General features: G+C 37.7%; 1 protein-coding gene across 1 annotated transcript in view; it reads right to left on the bottom strand.

The window, feature by feature from the left end:
- Positions 1-21,457, bottom strand: part of CWF19L2 (CWF19 like cell cycle control factor 2) — a 96,693-nt gene that overhangs the window by 45,070 nt on the left and 30,166 nt on the right. The window contains exons 7-10 of the mRNA XM_070942871.1: positions 20,580-20,695; positions 18,696-19,363; positions 15,365-15,461; positions 14,612-14,701 (exon numbers count right to left, since the gene is read on the bottom strand). Of these exons, the coding sequence (XP_070798972.1) occupies positions 14,612-14,701; positions 15,365-15,461; positions 18,696-19,363; positions 20,580-20,695 (971 nt within the window). The remainder of the gene's footprint in view (positions 1-14,611; positions 14,702-15,364; positions 15,462-18,695; positions 19,364-20,579; positions 20,696-21,457) is intronic.

The following is a 21,457-nucleotide window of genomic DNA, read 5'->3' as shown; positions in this document are numbered from 1 at the left end:
TCTTAAAAAATGTGCAAATCAGAGACAGAAATCTGTCTCCCTCCAAATGCTGTTGAACTCCCAAGATCCCTTCTCTCACTTGTCAACTAATTCATACTATCTACGCAACCCACAGAGTTACATTTTTAAATGACATTAATGACGTAGATGAGGAAAAGACAGCATGAATTTCTTTGGAATTCATGTTCATATGTCATGAGTACTTTAATAAAGTGGCTGCCACAAAGAAATGGACTTGCAATTTTTCCTGAAAACGCTGCCCTGCTAGGCTCGGCTACCTACAAAATGTTCATTCACCAGAAGGTAGCTGGTGAAATTAACTCTGCCATCCCATTCAGTTGATTAGATGGCCAGAATTAGTTTTAAGAAGGCAAAACGGCATGTTGTTATTCTTTTAGAACCAGATTTCCAGAAGGATGTAGTATTTTTAAAATAATTTTAAAAGTATTCGGCTTTTATGAAGAAAATCACTCATTTACTTGTTTGGAAATACACAGAGTATCAATAATACAACTGAATTCAGCCATAACAGAACCTGGAAAATTGCAGGAATCAAGAAAATCACAGGAATTATGCAAACATTATTTCCAATCCTTAAAAAGGATTTGGAATTTCATGATTTGGAAGACTCCAATACTTACAGATAAATAAATAGTTATTATTATTATTTATTCAATTTATATACCGCCCTTCTCCTATTGGACTCAGGGCGGTGCACAGCCAAGGATAAAAAACATACCAATACAAAATTTAAAATCAATTAAAAGAATTATACAGCTTTGGCCCACAATTTAAAATAATCCAATTAAAACCCAATTTACACTTAAAAAGCTAAAAAGAGCTAAAAAAGGGGGGGGGTGTTTCACGCCAGCCCTGCTTGATGGAAAAGTTAAGTTTTTAGGGCACAGCGAAAGGCCCGGAGATCTGGTATCCTTCGTATCTCTGGGGGCAAATCGTTCCAGAGGGCAGGTGCTGCCACAGAGAAGGCCCTCCTCCTGGGGGTCGCCAGCCGACATTGCCTGGCTGATGCCACCCTGAGGAGTCCCTCTCTGTGGGAGCTTACTGGTCAGTGGGAGGCTATCGGCGGCAGAAGGCTGTCTCGCAAAATGAACATATTAGAATAGAATACTTCTTAACAGAGAGAACATGTCCACACTATGGGTTTGTATAACACGAAAAACCATAAGCTACGATTTACTAATAAATGTGGTAAATTTTCGAATGAATGGGACCCATTAATAAAATACATACATAAGGAATACAGCTTAGAAGCAGCTACCTCATAGCAAATCTTACCAGAAGATTCCCATGGCAACCCCTTGATATGTTTCTTTTCATTAAGACAATTATTCTCTTTTTGAAGATGTTAACAGTAGAAGGGTTGGGAAGTAACCCAAGATCTATTACTTATGAATATGTACGCTTACATCACCTATCATTTATGCATATATGTGCCTGCATCATTTTCCCTTCCTTTTTGGAATGTGTAAATATATCAACACATCTCTTTGTTTGCAGGTCTCTCACTATTTGCTTGGTGGGTATCCTCCAGCATGTACCATCTAATAAAGACTGGCTATGTTGACACATTGCACGAAGCCCTAATGTTGTGTTTGGTTTTCTTAGCCTTGATTATTTGCTTTGTGTCCTGTGTTTTGATTCCAAACATAAAAAAAAAAAACTGTTTTGATTCCAAACATAAATAACTGATTTACATAACGTATTAAACAAAACCAAACACACATTATGGCTTCGTGCAATGTGTCAACATAGCTAGTCGCTCTAGATCAGATTTTAATTAACTAATTTTGGACAGGAACTACATCTTTTGCATACAATTATGTTTTATGTTTTATAAAATTATCACAGTTCCTATGGATCAACATATCAGTATGGTAGTCGTTCAAGTTTGAAGGCATGCTAACTATGGACATGGCTCTGCAACCCCATTGTGCCCTTGCCAAGGGCTTTCTAGCAGGTTCTGTCAGCAGTTGCAGCTTCTAGTCCCTTTGGCTGGAGGCCACAATGGAGTAGGATTTCTTCACAGCACTGACCTCGAGGTCTCTTCCCAGACTCCAGTACACTATAGGGCCATGATGGTGAACCTATGGCACGCTTGCCACAGGTGGCATGCGTAACCATATCAGTGATCATGCGAGCTCAGCTCTGGCACGTATGCGCACCGGCCAGCTGATTTTTGGGCCTTCTGGGCCCACCAGAAATAGGGAAACAGGCTGTTTCCTGCCTCTGGAGGGCCTGGGCTGGTGGTGGGAAAGGCCCATTTTTCTCTCTCACATGGCTCCAGAGCTTCTCTATGAGTTTGGGGATGGCGAAAACGGCCTTCCCCACACACCCCTGGAGGCCAGAAACGGCCTGTTTCCCAACTTCCGGTTGGACAGGAAGTGATGTTTTTTGCTGTCCCCAGCCTCTAGAGCCTCTCTAGCAGTCTCTGGAGGCTGGGGACAGCAAAAAACATCACTTCCTGTCCAACCGGAAGTTGGGAAATGGGCCTTTTCTGGCCTCCGGAGGGCCTCCGGGGGGGTGTGGGGAAGGCTGTTTTCGCCCTCCCCAATCTCATAGAGAGGCTCTGGAGCCAAGTGAGAGAGAAAAACGGGCATACCGGGCCATCGCATGCCAGGAGTGGGGGGGGGTCACGAGCGCATGTGCGGGGTGCATAGAATTATGGGTGTAGGCACGTGCATGTGACCCCCCCCCGCCACCCCTCCTGGCACACAATGTCAAAAAGGTTAGCCATCACTGCTATAGGGCAACTGGCAAGGCATATGAAGGTTATCCATTTTGATGACATGTCCTACTAATTTCATTTGGGCTCTGATAATCAGGAACTCAATGCTGATATACCTCACCAGTTGCTGGCAAGCTGTGCTATGAAGCCTCTCCATCAGTTCTGAAGACAAGAGCTGCCAAAACCTGATATAAAACTGTCCCAAAGGTGCTTTTTTTGAAGGGGCACATGGACATTCTTGTTTTTCTTTGAAGATGTTTCACTTCTCACCCAAAAAGCTTCTTTAGCTCTGACTGGATAGTCGGGAATGGAAGGGTTTATATTCCTTGCAGACAGCTGGACAAAAAGAAACCAGCTCTCTGCAAGGAATATAAATCCTTCCATTCCCCACCATCCAGTCAGAGCTGAAGCTTCTTAGATGAGAAGTCAAACATCTTCAAATAAAAACCAGAAAGTCCATTTACCTCTTGAAAAAAGCACCTTTGGGACAACCATGACCTGGATGATTGAGAATCTCCATAGACATTCTGATATAAAACTCTGAACAGCATCTCAGAGTAACACCCACAGTTACCACAACAATGGCGTTTCAGTGCCTCCATTGTGTTAGACTCTAGAGTGGGACTGCAGAGCCACCTCTGTGTCCCACAGATGAACTGCACATCAGCATGTCTTCTTTAAATCTGAAAGGCTATCATACGTAAAAAGCCTCAAGTGATCAAAACATAACCGTAAAAGCATCCAAGTTACTTCTTTTGGCATCAGAACAATTACCTCAAAATTATAAGCTACATTGATTGCATGCTGCACATACTCTGTGACATTTATCATACGTATTTGATTAGTCCAGTATTATGTATATTTATAACAATTGTATATAGAGGTTACATAGTAGAAACTTTGCCACCAATTCCTGCATTTTAATTCAACAAGCCTCCTACCACTAGACCCCCCCACCCCCCCCCGCTGGATGGATGGCATGCTAAGTAAAATAAGCTCTTAGGTAGACTTCTCCATAATTTCACATCAGAAACTGAAAAGGCTCTACAATGCAGTGTAATTAGAACACAACACACAGCTGAGCAAAGCAGACTGATTACATGAGGTCACTATCTATTAAAATGGACCTGTTTTTCAATATTTGTTGGGTAATTAATAAAATTTTAAGAATAGCTCTGTCACAGAGAGGGGAGGAAAGGGAAAAATAATGATACTTAAAGACAAACATAAAACAAGCTGAGCTAATGAAAAACATGCACACAGGTCCAATGGGGTAATTGAAAAGATAAATGTAGTTCTCTATACTAAAACTAAGCTAAATTAATCCAGATCCAGTATCAACAAAAGAACAGCAATATTTAGATAAAGACGTCATATAGCATTAACAGGCAGAGTGGAATGGAAATGTTTAGACCAGTGTTTCTCAACTTGGCAATTTTAAGATGTCTTGCTGGCTGGGGAATTCTTGGGAAATGGAAGTCCACAGATCTTAAGGTTGCCAAAACTGACAAACACTGGTTTAACCACAATGGCCAAACTGGATATTTCAAGTGAACGAAAACTGATTTAATCAATGAATTACTGCAAATATGCATACTTATTATTCATGCAATCAAGTAGCTTAACATCAGAATAAAATGGGACAACCAAAATTAAGATAAATAATTTGAGACTATAAGAAGAGGATCTGAGTAAAGTTCATCGACTTGTATATTAAAAGAAATCAGGCCTGAAAAACAGCCACGTAAAACAATGTGTTCACTGACTTCATGAACTTCTGAATTAATTATTGTGCTCTGCAAAAAAGTTGGTGAGATAAAATTTTGAGGTTTTAGCAGCATATTGTACCCTGAGAGCAGTGGTGGGATTCAGCCAGTTCGCACCTATTCAGGAGAACTGGTTATTAACTTTCTAAGCAGTTTGGAGAACCGGTTGTTGAAAGAAATCTTATTTTGTTTTTTTCCACTTTACAGGGATAATCCTATAACGAGGCAGAAAGGAAACGGCCTCTCTGGTTAACCCTTATTACATTGTAACAGCTATGGCAAAGCGCCCATCGACATGAGTGATGTTCAGTTGGCCAAGCCCACACAGTCACATGACCACCAAGCCATGCCTACCCAGCTGGTCATTACAGCAGAGAAACTGTTGTTAAATTATTTGAATCCCACCACTGCCTGAGAGTGAAAATTAAATTTGGGGCAAAATCATGGTGGATTTGATTTAAATCACAATTTAAATCATGATTTAAATCATTAGTAAAAAGGCTTGATTTAAATCAACTCGATTTAAATCATAATTTTTAAAGAGCAACTGTCATCTCTGCTACTCCTTTGACCCACTGTTGACTCACCGATAGTCCCAGTGTTGCAGAATATACAGCCTCATGCTACATAACTAAGCTCCATTTCATGCTGAATAAACTAAATTATTTATGTACCTTAAATAGAAAACTATCTTACGATAGATTTTTACCCCAAAAGTTTTTTATTAAAATAAATTCGATAAAAATCAAAAAAATTCAATTTAAATAAAAAAAATCCGATTTAAATAAAAAAAATCTGATTTTTTTGATTTTTTTAAAAAAAATCATTGATTTTTATCCACCCTGGGCAAAATGTAAAAACTCCCAGCACTATATGCAAAGGTATCTGGAAAGGACAAAAAAAAATCTCCTTTTTTAGTTTTTCAAAACATTTGCCTGCAAGTAATTTAGCAACAAGGCATCAGCTGCAATTCTAGCTTTTTGCAAAGAAGCAGTTATCTTCTTAGGATTGTAATCCTGGTGTGATGGAAGGGGTCAATAGCTTCAATACTCTGAGAGCTACACCAGTAACAGTGTGAGTTCCTGACGGGGCCTCCTTTGCCAGTGATTGAAAAGGGAGGAAAGGGGAGCTAATATCAATCCACAGTAGAAATGGAAGACTCATAGAGCTCTGCAAGTGTGAAGGAAGTGAATCTCATTTAGAAATTCAAACAAAGGGCCCAGCAGAGATTATACTACCTGAGACTTCTTAGGAAGCAACAACTGAATGAAAAACTGCTGGTGACCTTCTACCGCTGCACCATAGAGAGTATTTTAACTTACTGAAGCTGTGTATGGTTTTCCAATTGCACAGTGGCAGATAGGACAGCACTCCAGAGGGTCAACATCATTGCCCAGAGGATCATTGATTGTTCTCTCCCCTCCTTGGAAGAGCTTTATAGCTTCCACTGCTTTAAGAAAGTTCAAAACATTCTTACAGATCCATCTCATCCTGGGCACCCTTTTTTTGAACTATTACCATCTGGCAGATGGTACAGGATAATAAAAACAAGGACAAATAGGCTGAAAACAGCTTCTATCCCAGAGCAGTAACTATATTGAATTCTACTGTTTAGTGTAACACTAATGCAATATCAGAGGTTTTCAATTTAATTGTATAGAATGCGAAGGATGTGTGTTTGTGTTTTATTTTTATAGTTATAGTGTAATTGGCGAGTTTTGAAAATCCTTATAATGAAAGATCAATGCTAGGACTTAGTATGTATGTTTCCTTTTGCAAACATCAGCCTGAAAAGCTGGAGGAAGAGATAAGAAACATCACCAAATCTGAAGCAGGCGCTGCAAAAGGCTCCGAATTTCAAAGAGAAGAAAGTTATTATGATAGCCAGAACAAGAGAGAAGATGAAAGTCTTAGACAACAAAAAGCACATATGACAACTGAATGCATAGTTTTGGTATCAAACAAGGGCAAGAGAGCTCAATCTAAAATGACAACCAAAGAATACAGCAGAACAGGAAAATGAGATCTTTTTAAGACCAAAGAACTCATAAGACAATTTATAGCTTGAGGTAGGAATACTTGGGACTAATGGAAAGCTACATAGGAAGTTATTATATATAGATATATAACACACATATATATTATATGTGTGTAAGTATGTATGTTTGTTATGTATCGAATAAGGAGGTACAGGTACTCCTCAACTTACAGCCACAATTGAGCCCAAACTTTATGTTGCTAAGTGAAAAATTTGTTAGGTGAGTTTAACCTCATTTTACAGCTTTTCTTGCCATATTTGTTAAGTGAATCACTGTAGTTGCTAAATTAGCAACATGGTTGTTAATTGAATCTGGTTTCCCCATTGATTTTGCTTGTCAGAAGGATCCAAAAAAGGATCACATGACTCTGGGATACTGAAACTGTCATAAATACAAGTCGGTAATCAAGCATGTAAGTCACATGACCATGGGGATGCTGCAACAGTCATAAGCGTGAAAAATGGTCAGAAGTCAATATTTTCAGTGCCATTGTAACTCTGAATGATCACTAAACGAACTGTTGTAAACTCAGGACTACCTGTACATCATCATCATCATCATGAGTGGAAGGGACCTTCTAGTCCAACCCCTGCTAACTAGTTGATTGCACCTATCTCCTGCTTCCCTTCCACTTACCTTTTCAATTTCATATTATTGTACTTCCATTATTCATTTTTATTGTTTTATTCCTTTACTATTGTTATTTCTATATTTTTATCATTTATTTCTGTTTTATTGTTTAAGCCACTCAGAGTAGCCCCTCGGCGAGATGGGCGGATAAATAAATAAATAATAAGTAAGCAAATAAATAGCATCAAATAAGATTTAAAAAGATAGAAAAACTGATTTTATTTTTTTTTACAAATGGAGATTACAAAAATAAAATACTTGTTGAGAGAATAAATAATCAGGAATTAATTCCACAAGAAATTGAGGTACAACAGGCAATAGTCTAGCTGTTAAAGATGGAAGCACCAGAAGAAGATGAAATACCTACTGAACTGTTTAAAGTTACATGAAAAAGAAGAAGTTCTAACAATTCTAGATCAGCAAATATAAACAAGTCTGAGGCCAAATTAAAAACAGCTTGGAATATAAATCGAAAAAGGAGAATGCAAGAAAATATACCAATTATCATTCCTCATACTAGTAAAGTTTTGCTTAAGATCTCACAAAATAGCAAACTATTAAATTAACCCAAAGATTTCAGAAAAGCACATGAAATTAATTAGCTAAAATAAGATAATGTAGAACACATTAAAGCTAATGAATGTGCCGGAACTGCTTGATTATTCTGCTGACCAATTTTACAATAAATAAGGAGCTTTTGTAAGAGCTGAATTTGGCTTTGCCCAGAAGTTAAAAAATTCTGGATTAAAATACAAAAATGGCTAAAAGAAATTACACACTATAAAATAGAATTTAAACCTGAACTGTTCTTCTGGGGATTATTAAAGAAAATTATCCTAAAAGGATAAAATATTTAATTATTCATATCACTACAGCAACTAGAATCGTACTTGCACAAGCTTGGAAAATGTCCACTATTCCAACAGACTGTGCAATAATCCGGAAAATTTTCAAATGTGCAGAAATGGACAAACTTACTTCAGAATTAAACAATAAGGAAGACTCGGAATATTACTTAACTTGGGATAATTGGTATCAATGGATAGAAATGAAAAATAAGGAATGTATAGAACAAAATAAGATATAAAATGTGATTAAATATGTCGATTAAGTAGGAACATGTGGGAATAGATGAAGAAAGTTAAGAATTAAGTACTGTCAGAAAGACATTGAATTGTATAATTATTACGGATGTATTTTTGTTATAGAGGTATTTTAACTTGTATTTTTGGATTTTAAGTGTTAATAAAGGTTTTGTTTTTTTTTTTTAAAAAGAACTAAATTTGGAGAAACCAAGCGGTTCAGAATATGCAAGGAAGTGAAGCAAGGATGCACATTTTTCCCTGCATTAGTTTAACTTGCATAGTTATAGCAGAAGAATGACAAGATTGGAAGATATAAACCTGGAAAAGTCTAATTTTTTTAAAAAAAAGGGAGTTTGAGATGTGCAGATATTATTTTGTTACTTTAAAACTAAAAACAATTTAGAACAGTTCTTTATGAAACTAAAAATGAAAAAAAAATGGGTTAATGCTGCTACCGAGAAAAATAGTTAATAACAACCTGTATGACTAGTGAATAGATGACAGTGAATAAGCGAAGACAATAGGGTTTTTTTAAGGCTCAAAAATGAAGCTGACTGTGTGCGGGAGAATAAATTCTAAAAAGAAAAGCAATACAGGTTGTCATTGTTTAGTGACTGCCTCGTTTGGCAATTGCGGTGATGAAAATGCGATTTTGCAAACAATCCTCACATTTGTGACTTTCACAGGTGTGAAAAGCAAAGGGAAGGTGAAATCATAAGCAGAGTTTTATTTAGCAACTGCTTCATTTAATGATCAAATTGACAGTCCCAATTGTGGTTGCTAAAAAAGCACTACCTACAGTTAACTTAAGGTCATGAGCATACAGACATTTCTTATAACAATAAAGACTGAAATTGTTAAAGTAATGTTCTTTCCAGGGGTAAGGTATGGTTGTGAAGCTGCACTTATAAGAAATGCCAAGAGAAAAATGGAAAACACTTTCGGATTATGTGCTTGGAATAAGTTACTAAGAATGGGAGGAATAACCAAACAAACTTTCTTAAAAGTAATCAATAAGTAGAAAATCACATGCTTTGGGCATCTGAGGCACTTGAATGATGGACTCGGGAAAACAATTGTTATGCTTGACAAAGTTAAGGAAAATAGAAGAGGAAAAAAATGGTCAGGATCAAAATTACTGGAAAGAATTACAATAGAGACAGGTCACAATAGAGACAGGTGGTCTGCTACCACCACTAAGTAGTCAAATATCATTAAGTAGGGTCAAATCCTACTTAATGACATTTGACTAAGTTTCTATATTGAGATAATCAGAATGGGATCTGACATTATCTTCCTCCTGTCTGAAAGTCTTACATGGATTTCACATATTCTGAGCGATACTAACTAGAGTATTCTTGAGAATATGATGTAACGTTGCAAAGTCAAAATAGTTCCATACTATAACCTTCATAAGAGCAATTTCAAGATAAATTATGCCTTCATATGTTCAGCTGAGTTGTAGAAACATGATCTCAGCTAATCCAAACAGGATTTCCTCTACTCAGCTTTTATTTCGTTGGTATTGCAAGTCCGCTGCAAACTATTTTGTTATCTTGTGGATGGTTTCCATCCTTCCGTCATTAGTCTTCAGGTATCTGAAACCCCTTCCTCTCAATCCAGAATGAATTAAATAATCCACCCAACTGAAGGGAATGAGGTCATGAAAGTATGGAATAAGTTAAGGATTTGTCTTATGCTACCCAAAAGATAAAAAGGGTGGTCAATGAATTCCTGACTAGCCAAAGGCTTTACTTCCGGAATGTATATATATTCTAAAATACATTTAGAATATTCCAGTCACTGGCACTGGGCACCATATAAATTTAATATATTATTATATCTTGAAAAATATTCAAATGAACTGTTGCAAACCTAGTTATACTAAAGAATCTGGATATCTTGTATAATGCTTATCCAAAAGATCAGCTTCCTCCTTTACTGACCTCAATCACCTAATTAAAAAAAATCCATCCTGTCGTATCATATTACTTCTCACAAAAGTAAAAAAGAAGTATAAAAACAATACAATAATCTAATCAACACACTTATGTACATACACATTACAAACTTGCAAGTAACTGAAAGACCATTCTCCAGATGCATTGGCTGAAAGCCAAACATCTTTATTTAAGGACTATAGCTTAATTACTCATCTTAAACTGTGTAATTACTTGTATGAAATCTTTTCCATACATTTTGGAGACCTCTGACTAATGACCTTTAGAACACCAATTACACATATGGCTATATTGATGAGTTTCTTATATAATTGCTTCTCAAAATTTAAGCGCTCTTAATTGGATGACACTGAATCATGGAAAAAGACATTTTGGTTTAATTAATGCTCATTTTAGATTTTGGAACAAAGCCAAATATGTGGATTTTACAACCCTCTCCAGCATAGGTTGTGCCACTTGAGATGACAATGAATATAAAAACTAATGTCTTTTAGATAACAAACTAACTTTGGCTTATGAGCACAGAAGCTCCCAAGGTTAATGGAGCTTTTTTAATCAAATCAGCACACTACATTTCTGATAAATTTTCCACAGAAAGGCCAAAAAAAAAAAAAAATGGGGGGATGCCAAATTGTTATATTAATTTGAAAGAGGCTGTAACTTTTTTTAAGATCAGCCCAGCATTTCCCTTTGCATCCCGAAAACATCTAATTCCTTCCTACAGGTAACATCTATACTACATATGCTATCAGTGGTACAAAAATCACATTTTTGCCATCCTTCCTTGTTCCATTTAACTCATCAACACTGTTCCTATGAGCCCTAAAGTCATTCTCACATAGTCTGGCCTTGCCTCATTTCCATCAGGAATTCACATAATTTGGCAGTTTCTGTTCATTAGCCGTGATCCGAATGAACCAATTACTTCCATGGAAAGAGATACCTATTCACAGAGTACCAACCAGATCAGATTTAAACTGATTAAAGACATACTTGATCAATGAAAGTGCTGGAAAAAAATGACTTGCACAGATTAACCGTACTTTATTTCTACACCTTCAATATCAAAATAAAAATATTTGTATTAAGGGTTTTGGCTCCATTTATTTAATGCATTCATACATTATTATTTGTAGTAAATTCATTTATAAATTCATTATGTAATTATTTATGAGTAGCATTCTGATGTTAATTAAATCAGTAAAACATTTACAGCCTAAATAAGTATCAAATGCTTCTGTATATACTAGAATACAGATGAAAAAAGAATATACTTCTCTTCAAAATTTCACATACAAACCACAATCTTACAAAAATCTCTAAAAATATTGTCTCTGGCAAAATACATTCATTAATTTTCTTAAGCTTTCAAAGTGACTATGCTCTTATTTATTTCCAAATATGTCTCTTTCTGCTTTTAACAAATAAGAGTGCATTCAGAATGCATTCAAATGTGAAAATACAAAGATTTTCTTACATTCAATTTCATTTTTCCAGAAACTCTTCCTTTCGTTCATTCAATTTCCACTTTACAACTCATACATAATTATTAAAGTACTGTCTGGCATGATTATACTGGAGCCAAGAGATCTGCTTTTGTTACTTGCATGCTAATATAAAAATGAAAAACAGCACTGTTGAACAATGTAGTTTATTTAATTAAACTAGCTAGTTCTATAAAGTGAGTTAACTTACTTCTCATCAGGGAAGTTTTCGTATTAGAATTCTGACATGTATTGGAAGAAAAAAGTTTCTTCATTTTTTAATCTATTTAAGTTTTCTTCATTTATTTAAGCGTTCAGAACGTTTGCATAATTAATATTAAATGTGAACACCAACGGCATGATACTGAACATTGAATAAGGATAAGCAATCCATGGAACTCCAGTTCTGCCACTAATGAAGGATGCTAGAAGTTGAAGGTTAACAATTGAAATGCTGTGTGAGAAAGATCTTGAGAAATATAAGAGAGACGGTGGGAAATTTGTATTTACAACATTTGCAAGATTCTGTTAATGTAACCTTACAAGAAAGTAGAATTCTGGTTGGGTTTTCTGTCTGGTCTACATAAACTGACATCTATTTTACAAGTCTGAAAGTACAAATCTCCTATTATCCTCTTTTAAGACTAAGAAGTTGGGAGGGTCCTTTCATAATGGTTGTTTCTCCAACCATTATGCATCTATGCCCTTTCTTATCTGATCATTCTCTAGGGAGCCTCCCTTCACCCATTCCTGAAGGAGTTTCTCTCATATCATTACAACAATATCTTAAATTCCAGAAGCTGTTAATCTATGTAAGACTGGGTTGGGTTCCATTTGTCAAGGAAATAGGTTATTTAGCTTATCCAGACAATTGATTTCTTGTTGTCTTATTCAAGCACTCTAACATTATAGGAGAAATGGATTCTTGTAGTTTATAAATCTATTGTGCCTTTGCCCATAACTGAAATTTCTGTAAAACTTATGCCAAATACAGAAATATGTACAGATTGCAAATTAGTTTTTTTTTTTAGGAAGTGTGAATTCCAACAGTATATTCTAGCTTGGAAATATATATTCCCTTACCTATATTGACTGACCAAGAACTCCTCAATTTTTCCATCTCTTACAGTTTACTACTTATAAAGTTTTATTAGTAGTATAAACTTATAAGTTTACTACTTATAACCAACTCTGATTTAAAGAATTTCATCAGCTATAATTAAAAAAGACCAAGAAAGCCAGATGTCATCAGCATAGTGAAAGTACTGAAATCTGAAGCCTTTTAATAATACATCAATTGTATCAATGTAAATTTATTTCCTTATCTACTTGTAACATAATTATTCATTTAAGATAGGCACAGTCCTACTTAGAAATAGATAGGAAACCAGCCTGATATTCATCTGCATTATCAAATCATCCAGAAAACTCTGGTATCAGTACAAGCCCCAACATCTTGCCTAGAGAAGAAATATGGCTGGAATAAATCCCGTAGAAATTCAAAATGTTATGTTTTTAACAAGTTTCTCATCTCTTTGAAATCACACCTTGTAACAAATAGGTTTTTACCATAAACCTTACTCACTGTTATTTTAAATTGGGGGTGGGGGGGAGCTGACACATCGGAAAGCAAAATGCAATTTCCAGAAAAATCTATCTTTAGGAGTCACCACCAGCAAAACACCATTAGCATATGTGGAATAATGTTAGATTTTTTTTGCCCTAAAATGCATCACTGGATGCCTTCTTGCAGTGATGAAATCCAAATTTTTTTACTACCGGTTCTGTCGGGGTGGCTTGGTGGGCATGGTGTGGCTTGGTGGGTGTGGCTTGGTGGGTGTGGCAGGGGAAGGATACTACAAAATCTCCATTTCCACCCCACTCCAGGGGAAGGATATTGCAAAATCTCCATTCCCACCCCACTCTGGGGCCAGCCAGAGGTGGCATTTGCCAGTTCTCCGAACTACTCAAAATTTCCGCTACCGGTTCTCCGAACTACTCAAAATTTCCGCTACCGGTTCTCCAGAACCTGTCAGAATCTGCTGGATTTCACCCCTGCCTTCTTGCATTGAATCACATTTCATCATAGTCGGGATATTTATTTATTTATTTTGCCCCTTTTGGAACTCCTCACTTTTATTTTCATTGTTTCCTTTTGTTTTCTTTTGAAATGATTTGATTTTTAATCAGCAATTTTGCTAACAACCCTAATTCCAGTTCTTTTATGAACAAGTACATAAAACATCGCCTTCTAGCTCCTTAAAGCCACTTTCCTTCCATATCCCCATTGCATATAACCAACAATCACATCATGAGAACTGCAAAACTGTTCTTGCTCTTTATTTTCTCAAGAGAAGTAACTATTTAAAACAACTGAGAAACTAACCAAGATCTTTGGTAGAAACATGGTCTCAGAATCTTGAAGTAAGCTTAAGACAAACAAAAAGTCCATGCACCTTTAAAAGGAAATTAATTCCCAAGACTAGAGTATGTACTGTATATGTATAATCATATAATCATATGTATACCGAAATCAGAAAATTCTTCTATGTAGACTCTATACAAGTTTATGGCAAATTAACAGTATACACTCCGACAAGCGATAAGCAACTCTATGGTTATATTATTTAAAATTACCAAATATGCCACCATTCTAAGATCTGAAACACTGAACAATGTCATTTCACAGCTTGCCTTCGTAGGCTAATTATTTTACCACACACTATAATTTCTAATTGTTTTGTAGGTATTCTCTGCCAATGCTAGGAACTACTGTATATTTAACAGTGTCACAGCCTTAGGTGCTGCACACCTGTCATTAAATCTTTTGTTTCCAAAGGCACTAATCGAAAATGAATGCAAGATCATGGATACCCCCTTACCTCATCAGTTTTTCTTACCTCATCAGTTTTTCTAGCTTTGGCTTGTGCTCCACTGTCCTTTAGCATGCGTACCTTATCAAGCTGAGACTGAAGTTTTGCAGCTAAATCCTTCAAACAGAACAAATATTGCACAATGTAACTTTTTAAAAACGTACAATGCATTTTGTGCTAAAATATTAAATATTTTTTCAAGCTTTTCCTAAAAAGTAAATGTTGATGCTATGTAAACGGAAGCTCTTGATTCCAGCTGATGAACGTTTAACAGCAATAAATCAAATGCTATGAAATCAAGCATAAAGTTGCTTCTAAAGATACACCATTTATAAAGTATTTTCATAAACCTAGTTAATTTTTCATTACTTTGGGGCTATAATGTTTGAACAGTATTGCACAATTAGTCTAAAAGTGTGGAGCGCAGTGGCTCACATGGTTAGGATGTTGGGTTGACAATCTGCAAGCTCGTAGTTCGAGACCCGAGTGCTGATGTGTGACAGGGTGAGCTCCTGTCATTTGTTCCAGCTCCTGCCCACCTAGCAGTATGAAAGCGTGCAAACACGAGTAGATAAATAGGTATCACTTTGTTGAGCTCATTAATGGGGACATGAAAGGAGGTCCCAAGTGGGTGTCCCTGGTAATGTCACCGGCTAATCCTTTAACCCAGAAGTGCCTTGGTGCTTCCAACATGAATACAACGACGAATATTAAAGTGTTGTATCATAGTTATCTTAAAAATATAAGACCAAAAAAAATCTAATAAAATCAATCACACACCTTGTTTCCCATCAATTCTGCTTTTACAATCCTGGCTCCCAGTTTGTTCATTTCTTCGTCACTAAGAATGAGAGGCATCTCATCCTCTGAAACAGATCTAGCCAATACAAACACGAGGTATTACACATGGAGAAAAAGAGAATGTGCCATTCAACTGTCTCAGCTTGATAACTTAACTGGGGGGAAATGGCTTATGACTGTCCTGCAGGAAGGTCCATTCAGAAAATTCAGCTTAGGCCCCGAGTATTTTATAGCCGACTATATTCACTTTTAAATATGTGTAAAAAAAAAAAGCCTTTAAAATTTGTTAAGAACATTTGTTACATTACTTGAAATCTCAAATTAGAGTCAGTTTTCTAATTTTAATGCTAATTTTAAAAGATTACATGATCTTTGCCATAGCCTCAGGAAATATGCAAACATGCAAAATTTTGTTGCAGTGCTCCATCTTCTTTATTCTACAAGCTATATTCCACTACTAATATTGGGAAACTGTATTTTCTAGATGTCACTAAATGCAAATGCTATCCTTACCAGCTTCTGTGAACAAATCACAGATGAGGAAATTGTAGCTTGACATCTAAATGACAGGAATTATTCTTTACTTATATAACCTGGTCATTCATTAGTTTCTATACTGTATTTTTTAATAAGAAACAGTGCAGCATTCAAGATTAGCATGAATCCATAATAAAATCTAAAACTTAAAACCTACTAAACAAAATATTTTACATATTACTAAGAAAATCAATCCATCTTCTCTTAAAAAAGACACTCTCATACTGCATGATACATTTCTCATAAAAAGGAACCAGAGTTTATATTTCCTTAACAAAGTAAACTGTTTTCTTACATTTAGTCATCCATAAATTATTATGGAACTATCCCAGATGTTCTTTATTTTTCTAGCATTGTAAATCATTTGTAGTGGATATATATATTGCAGGGCCGAGCTGAGGACTTTGTGCAGTATCTGTATGACAAAATCGCTCAGATTCGGGAAGGGCTGGCCTCTGACTGGGTATGTCCGGACGGGATGACTGAGGCAGGCCTTGAGAGTGTTATCTGGGGGGAGTTCAATCCTGTGGCTCCCGAGGACATGGACAGGGTCCTGGGACGGCTGAACGCGACCACATGTTTATTGGACCCGTGTCCCTCCTGGTTGGTACTGGCTTCCCGGGAGGTGACACAAGGCTGGCTCCAGAAGATTGTTAACGCTTCTTTGAGTGAGGGGGTCCTGCCGGCTGCTTTGAAAGAAGCGGTTGTGAGGCCCCTCCTCAAGAAGCCCTCTCTGGATCCGGCTGTTTTGGCTAACTATCGTCCAGTCTCCAACCTTCGCTTCGTTGCGAAGGTTGTTGAGAGCGTGGTAGCGCAACAGCTTCCCCGGTACCTGGATGAAGCTGTCTATCTAGACCCGCTCCAGTCCGGCTTCCAGCCTGGGCACAGCACGGAAACGGCATTGGTTGCGTTGGTGGATGATCTCTGGAGGGCTCAGGATAGGGGTTGCTCCTCTATCCTGGTCCTGTTAGACCTCTCAGCGGCTTTTAATACCATTGACCATGGTATCATGTTGCACCGGTTGGCGGGGTTGGGGGGCACCGTTCTGCGGTGGTTCTCTTCCTACCTCTCTGACTGGTCGCAATCTGTGTTGACGGGGGGGCAGCGGTCGACCCCGAGGCACCTTGCTTGTGGGGTGCCACAAGGGTCGGTCCTCTCGCCCCTTCTGTTCAACATTTATGTAAAGCCGCTGGGTGAGATCATCCGTGGCTTCGGGGTGGAGTTCCATCAGTACGCTGATGACACCCAGCTGTACATCTCCACCCCAGGCCACCCCAACGATGCCCTTGAAGTGATGTCCCAGTGCCTGGAGGCTGTGCGGGCCTGGATGGGGAGAAACAGGCTCCGACTCAACCCCTCCAAGACCGAGTGGCTGTGGCTTCCAGCATCCCGATATAGCCAGCTGACGCCATCGCTGGCTATTGGGGGCGAATCACTCGCCCCCACGGAGAGGGCTCGTAACTTGGGCGTCCTCCTGGACGCACGGCTGTCTTTAGAAGATCATTTGATGGCCGTGGCCAGGGGGGCTTTTTATCAGGTTCGCCTGATACGCCAGTTACGTCCCTTTCTAGATCGGGACTTCTACGCACAGTCACTCAGGCACTAGTCACTTCCCGCCTGGACTACTGCAACCCTCTCTACATGGGGCTCCCCCTGGGGTGCACCCGGAGGTTCCAGCTGGTCCAGAACGCGGCCGCGCGGGGGATTATGGGGGCAACGAGGCGCTCCCATGTGACACCTCTCCTGCGCAAGCTGCACTGGCTTCCGGTGGTCTTCCGGGTGCGTTTCAAGGTGTTGGTGACCACTTTTAAAGAGCTCCATGGCTTAGGGCCGGGGTACTTACGAGACCGCCTTCTGCCACCAATAGCCTCCCACCGGCCAGTACGCTCGCACAGAGTGGGCCTCTTCAGGGTGCCGTCCGCCAGACAATGTCAGCTGGCGACCCCCAGGGGGAGAGCCTTCTCTGTGACAGCGCCCACCCTCTGGAACAACCTTCCCCCAGAGTTACGTACAATAACAGACCTCCGGATTTTTCGTCGGGCCCTGAAAACCTATTTATTTCAACTAGCTGGGCTGGCTTGAGTTAAATTTTAAATTGATTTTAAATTGGGTTGTTTTAATTTACGGCCAAATATTTAATTATTTTAATACTGTTTTTAAATTTTGTATGCTCTGTTTTTACCCTGGCTGTGCACCGCCTTGAATCCTATTTGGAGAAGGGCGGTATAGAAATTTAATTAATAAATAATAAAATAAATAAATAAATACTGTATGTAGGATGAAGCATCTATAGACAAACTTCCAGTTCAGAACCTATTAGAAGTATTCCTCATTTAACAACTACAATCAGGAGTGGCAACTCCATTGTTAAGCAATGCAGGCACTAAGTGAGACATCACTGATTCGCAATGGACATACAGCCTCATTTCCACTGCAGTTGTTAAACAAAACATCCATAGTCATTAAAACAAGGCATTAGTCATAAACAAGGCATGGTCATTAAAACAAAGATGCAAGGAAACAAGCCAATTTTCTTAGAATTAAAAATTATGCAGGGCAGTAATTTCTCTGGCTTGATTTTAAGTAAAAAAAATGGTAACCATTTTTTGAACATTCAAGGTGTCCATGGTTGCCATTTTATGAGAAAGCCCATGGTACGATTCCAAAATTCCAAGCATATCTTAATGTATGTATATTTAGATAAATTTAAAATGTGACAATAAAGCAGTCTTGCAACTATAAAACCATCCTCTGCTTCAAAACAAGAAGATACCTGGAACATGATGGTTTACTGTCCACTAGTTTCTTTTCTTCCACTGCAGCTTCTGAGATCTGTTCTTTCTCTTTTGTCTCTTCCTCCTTGCTGGTAACAGCTTTATTTGTTTCCGAAGATTTTTCATTTGGAGTTGCTTTTCCAATTTCATCCTTAGGTTGTGCTTTGCGCCATCTTGGGGTCACATTAGCATCATCAACAGGTTTCCGGAAACCACAGCTCATAAAACGAGGAGTCAATAATTGGGATGAAGTTCTCTGCTGCCTGCCTCCTTTGTCACCATCATTGCTAGGTTTCAGAAATGCAGCTTTCACAGAGCTTGAGAAAGGTTTCTCATAATGATTTAATTGATGAGGATCTTTTCTGGTTGTACAAGTCCAGTTTGCTGCTGTAGATTCTTTATTACTTGGCCTTGATTTTTTGGTTTCCGTCTGTTCACTTCCTCTGTAATTTTTTGGTTCCTCAGAACACACTTTATTATACTTCTCTTTAAGTTGTTCTTTACATGAAAACCTTTCAAGGTTGTTTTCCTCCTGCTTCTCTTTGCCATCCCTTGAAGTACGCTTGCTTTCTGAATATTTGCATTTTTGCCAGTCTTTTCTATCATTTTCTTTTTGAACTGCAGCTGTCTCAGCTTCTCTTAACTTGGAATGAAATAGCTCCACTGACTACAAGACAGAAGAAAAAGCACATATTATTTGTATAAAGAAAATACTATTAAGATAAACACATGAAAGAAAAGCCTGTGATGTTAACTTCGAAATGAACATCATTTGAAATCGCTGAGTTTCACAAACCTGGTGATAACTTGTGAAATATTTCATTTTTACCTACATGTTCCCTCCAAGAAACTCAGGATTTCAATCACTCTTTTTATTTATCAAATTACTTAGACCTTTGCAGAATTGTTCTAGTGAGCCTTATAGCTGAAGAGAGGGATTTGTTTACTTATCAATCAATTTAAGAGCTGGCTCAATCATTGAAGAAATTCTAGGTGATATAAAATAATTAATAGGTATCTTTTAAAAATCAAAGAGAAAAAACATAATAAAGCAACATTAAACACCATGTCATAGTTAATGACATGGTGTTTAATTTGATAGTTGCCATGCAACTATCAAATTAAATATCCAATCTTAGCTGCAGGAACATGTCAATTGAGCCAAATCTTAAAAAACAGGCAGAAATATTTGGAGAGAAGCATATCTAACCTTACACTGCCTCAGTGATTGGGAATAAAGCCAGATCTTCAAGGTATTTCAGAAGGCTAGGAAGGTAAGGCCTTGTGGGATCTCAGGGGGAAGAGTACAGGTAGTCCTCGAGTTACAACCACAATTGAGCCCATTGCGGATTGAAACATTTGTTAAGTGAGTTTTGCCCCATTTTACGATCTTTCTTGCCACAGTTGTTGAGCGAACCACTGCAGTTGTTACGTTAGTAACACGGTTGTTAAGTGAATCTGGCTTCCTCAATGACTTTGCTTGTCAAAAAGTCACAAAAGCTGATCACATGCCGCAGAACATTGCAACCGTCATAAAAATGAACCAGTTGTGAGGCGTCTGAATTTTGATTGTGTGACCATGGGGATGCTGCAACGGTCATTAAGTATGAAAAATGGTCATAAATCACTAAATGTACGGTCACTAAATGAACTATTGTAAATTGAGGACCAACTCTATTAGGCATGAATAAAGTACATTTTTTAAGTTTTTTGTGATTTTGGTATTTGTGAGACAGCACTCTGACCATCCCAAATAATAAAGCCCATTTTTATTAGTCTATGTATTACTTAAGACATTGATTTATTGATACTTTACTGAGAAGCTTCATATTTTTCCTCTCCTGCACAAATATTTTCACTATTATCATCCTCTCAGCACTTACCCCATATCTTTCAGCTACAATTTCTTCCAAGCCTCGTTTTTCTCTCTCAGACTGCTCCTTCATTCTCTCGTAGGATTTCATTAGCCAGCTTAATCCACCATCTTCTACTGTTGTTGCTACAGAATAAGGATAGTAAATAACAGTATTTGCATTCTGAAATGTAATACAATTACCTTAATAACCTTAGTGCTAACTGCATATGGTGTTTTTCACAATTGCAACATATGTTAGTCCAGTCAGAAATATTCTTAACAATGGTACGTTTCTCCCATTTGTGTTCATGTTCTTACGTGCATTTGAAAACCACAGTCCACCTAATTTTGAAGGTAAACAGAGAGACAGTGGAAGAAATGAATTCTGTAACTTCTCACTGATCACTCTTGTAGCATATTCAGTGGATAACCACAGGGGGAAAACTATTATTCTGGTTTTACTCAACTAACTAGGAACATATAATGGAAATGCATGAGGAAAAAAAAACTCAGCAAGGAAGGTAGTTGTAATAAAATAAATCTTAGGGTCCTTTCACGTTATAATGAATTTTTATTTAGAAGCACATCTAAACATATAAAGTTCAGCTCTTGACACATGCAATTTCAGTATTTCTTTCTTCTGGCATTTTGACATTTAAGTAACTTGAGCTGCAACCATTGTGAAGTTAGGCTTTTTTTCCCATCCTGCATCACTATTTGCCATTCAGCAAACATCTCTACCATTTAGCACACCACAGAGTTTGCATAATTTTATAAATAGTATTGCACACATGCGGGCAGGCACACATACACACACACACACACACACACACACACCCTTGTGTTTGCTCTTTCCACAAGGAGACCAAATAGCCTACAGGAGAAAGCAGAGACATGAAAAAAGGA

Source organism: Pituophis catenifer, unplaced genomic scaffold (genome assembly GCF_029215685.1).
Source record: "Pituophis catenifer annectens isolate HBS135680 unplaced genomic scaffold, rPitCat1.0.hap2 SCAF_4, whole genome shotgun sequence".
Lineage (NCBI taxonomy): Eukaryota > Metazoa > Chordata > Lepidosauria > Squamata > Colubridae > Pituophis > Pituophis catenifer.
This window is presented reverse-complemented; position numbering and strand designations above follow the sequence as displayed.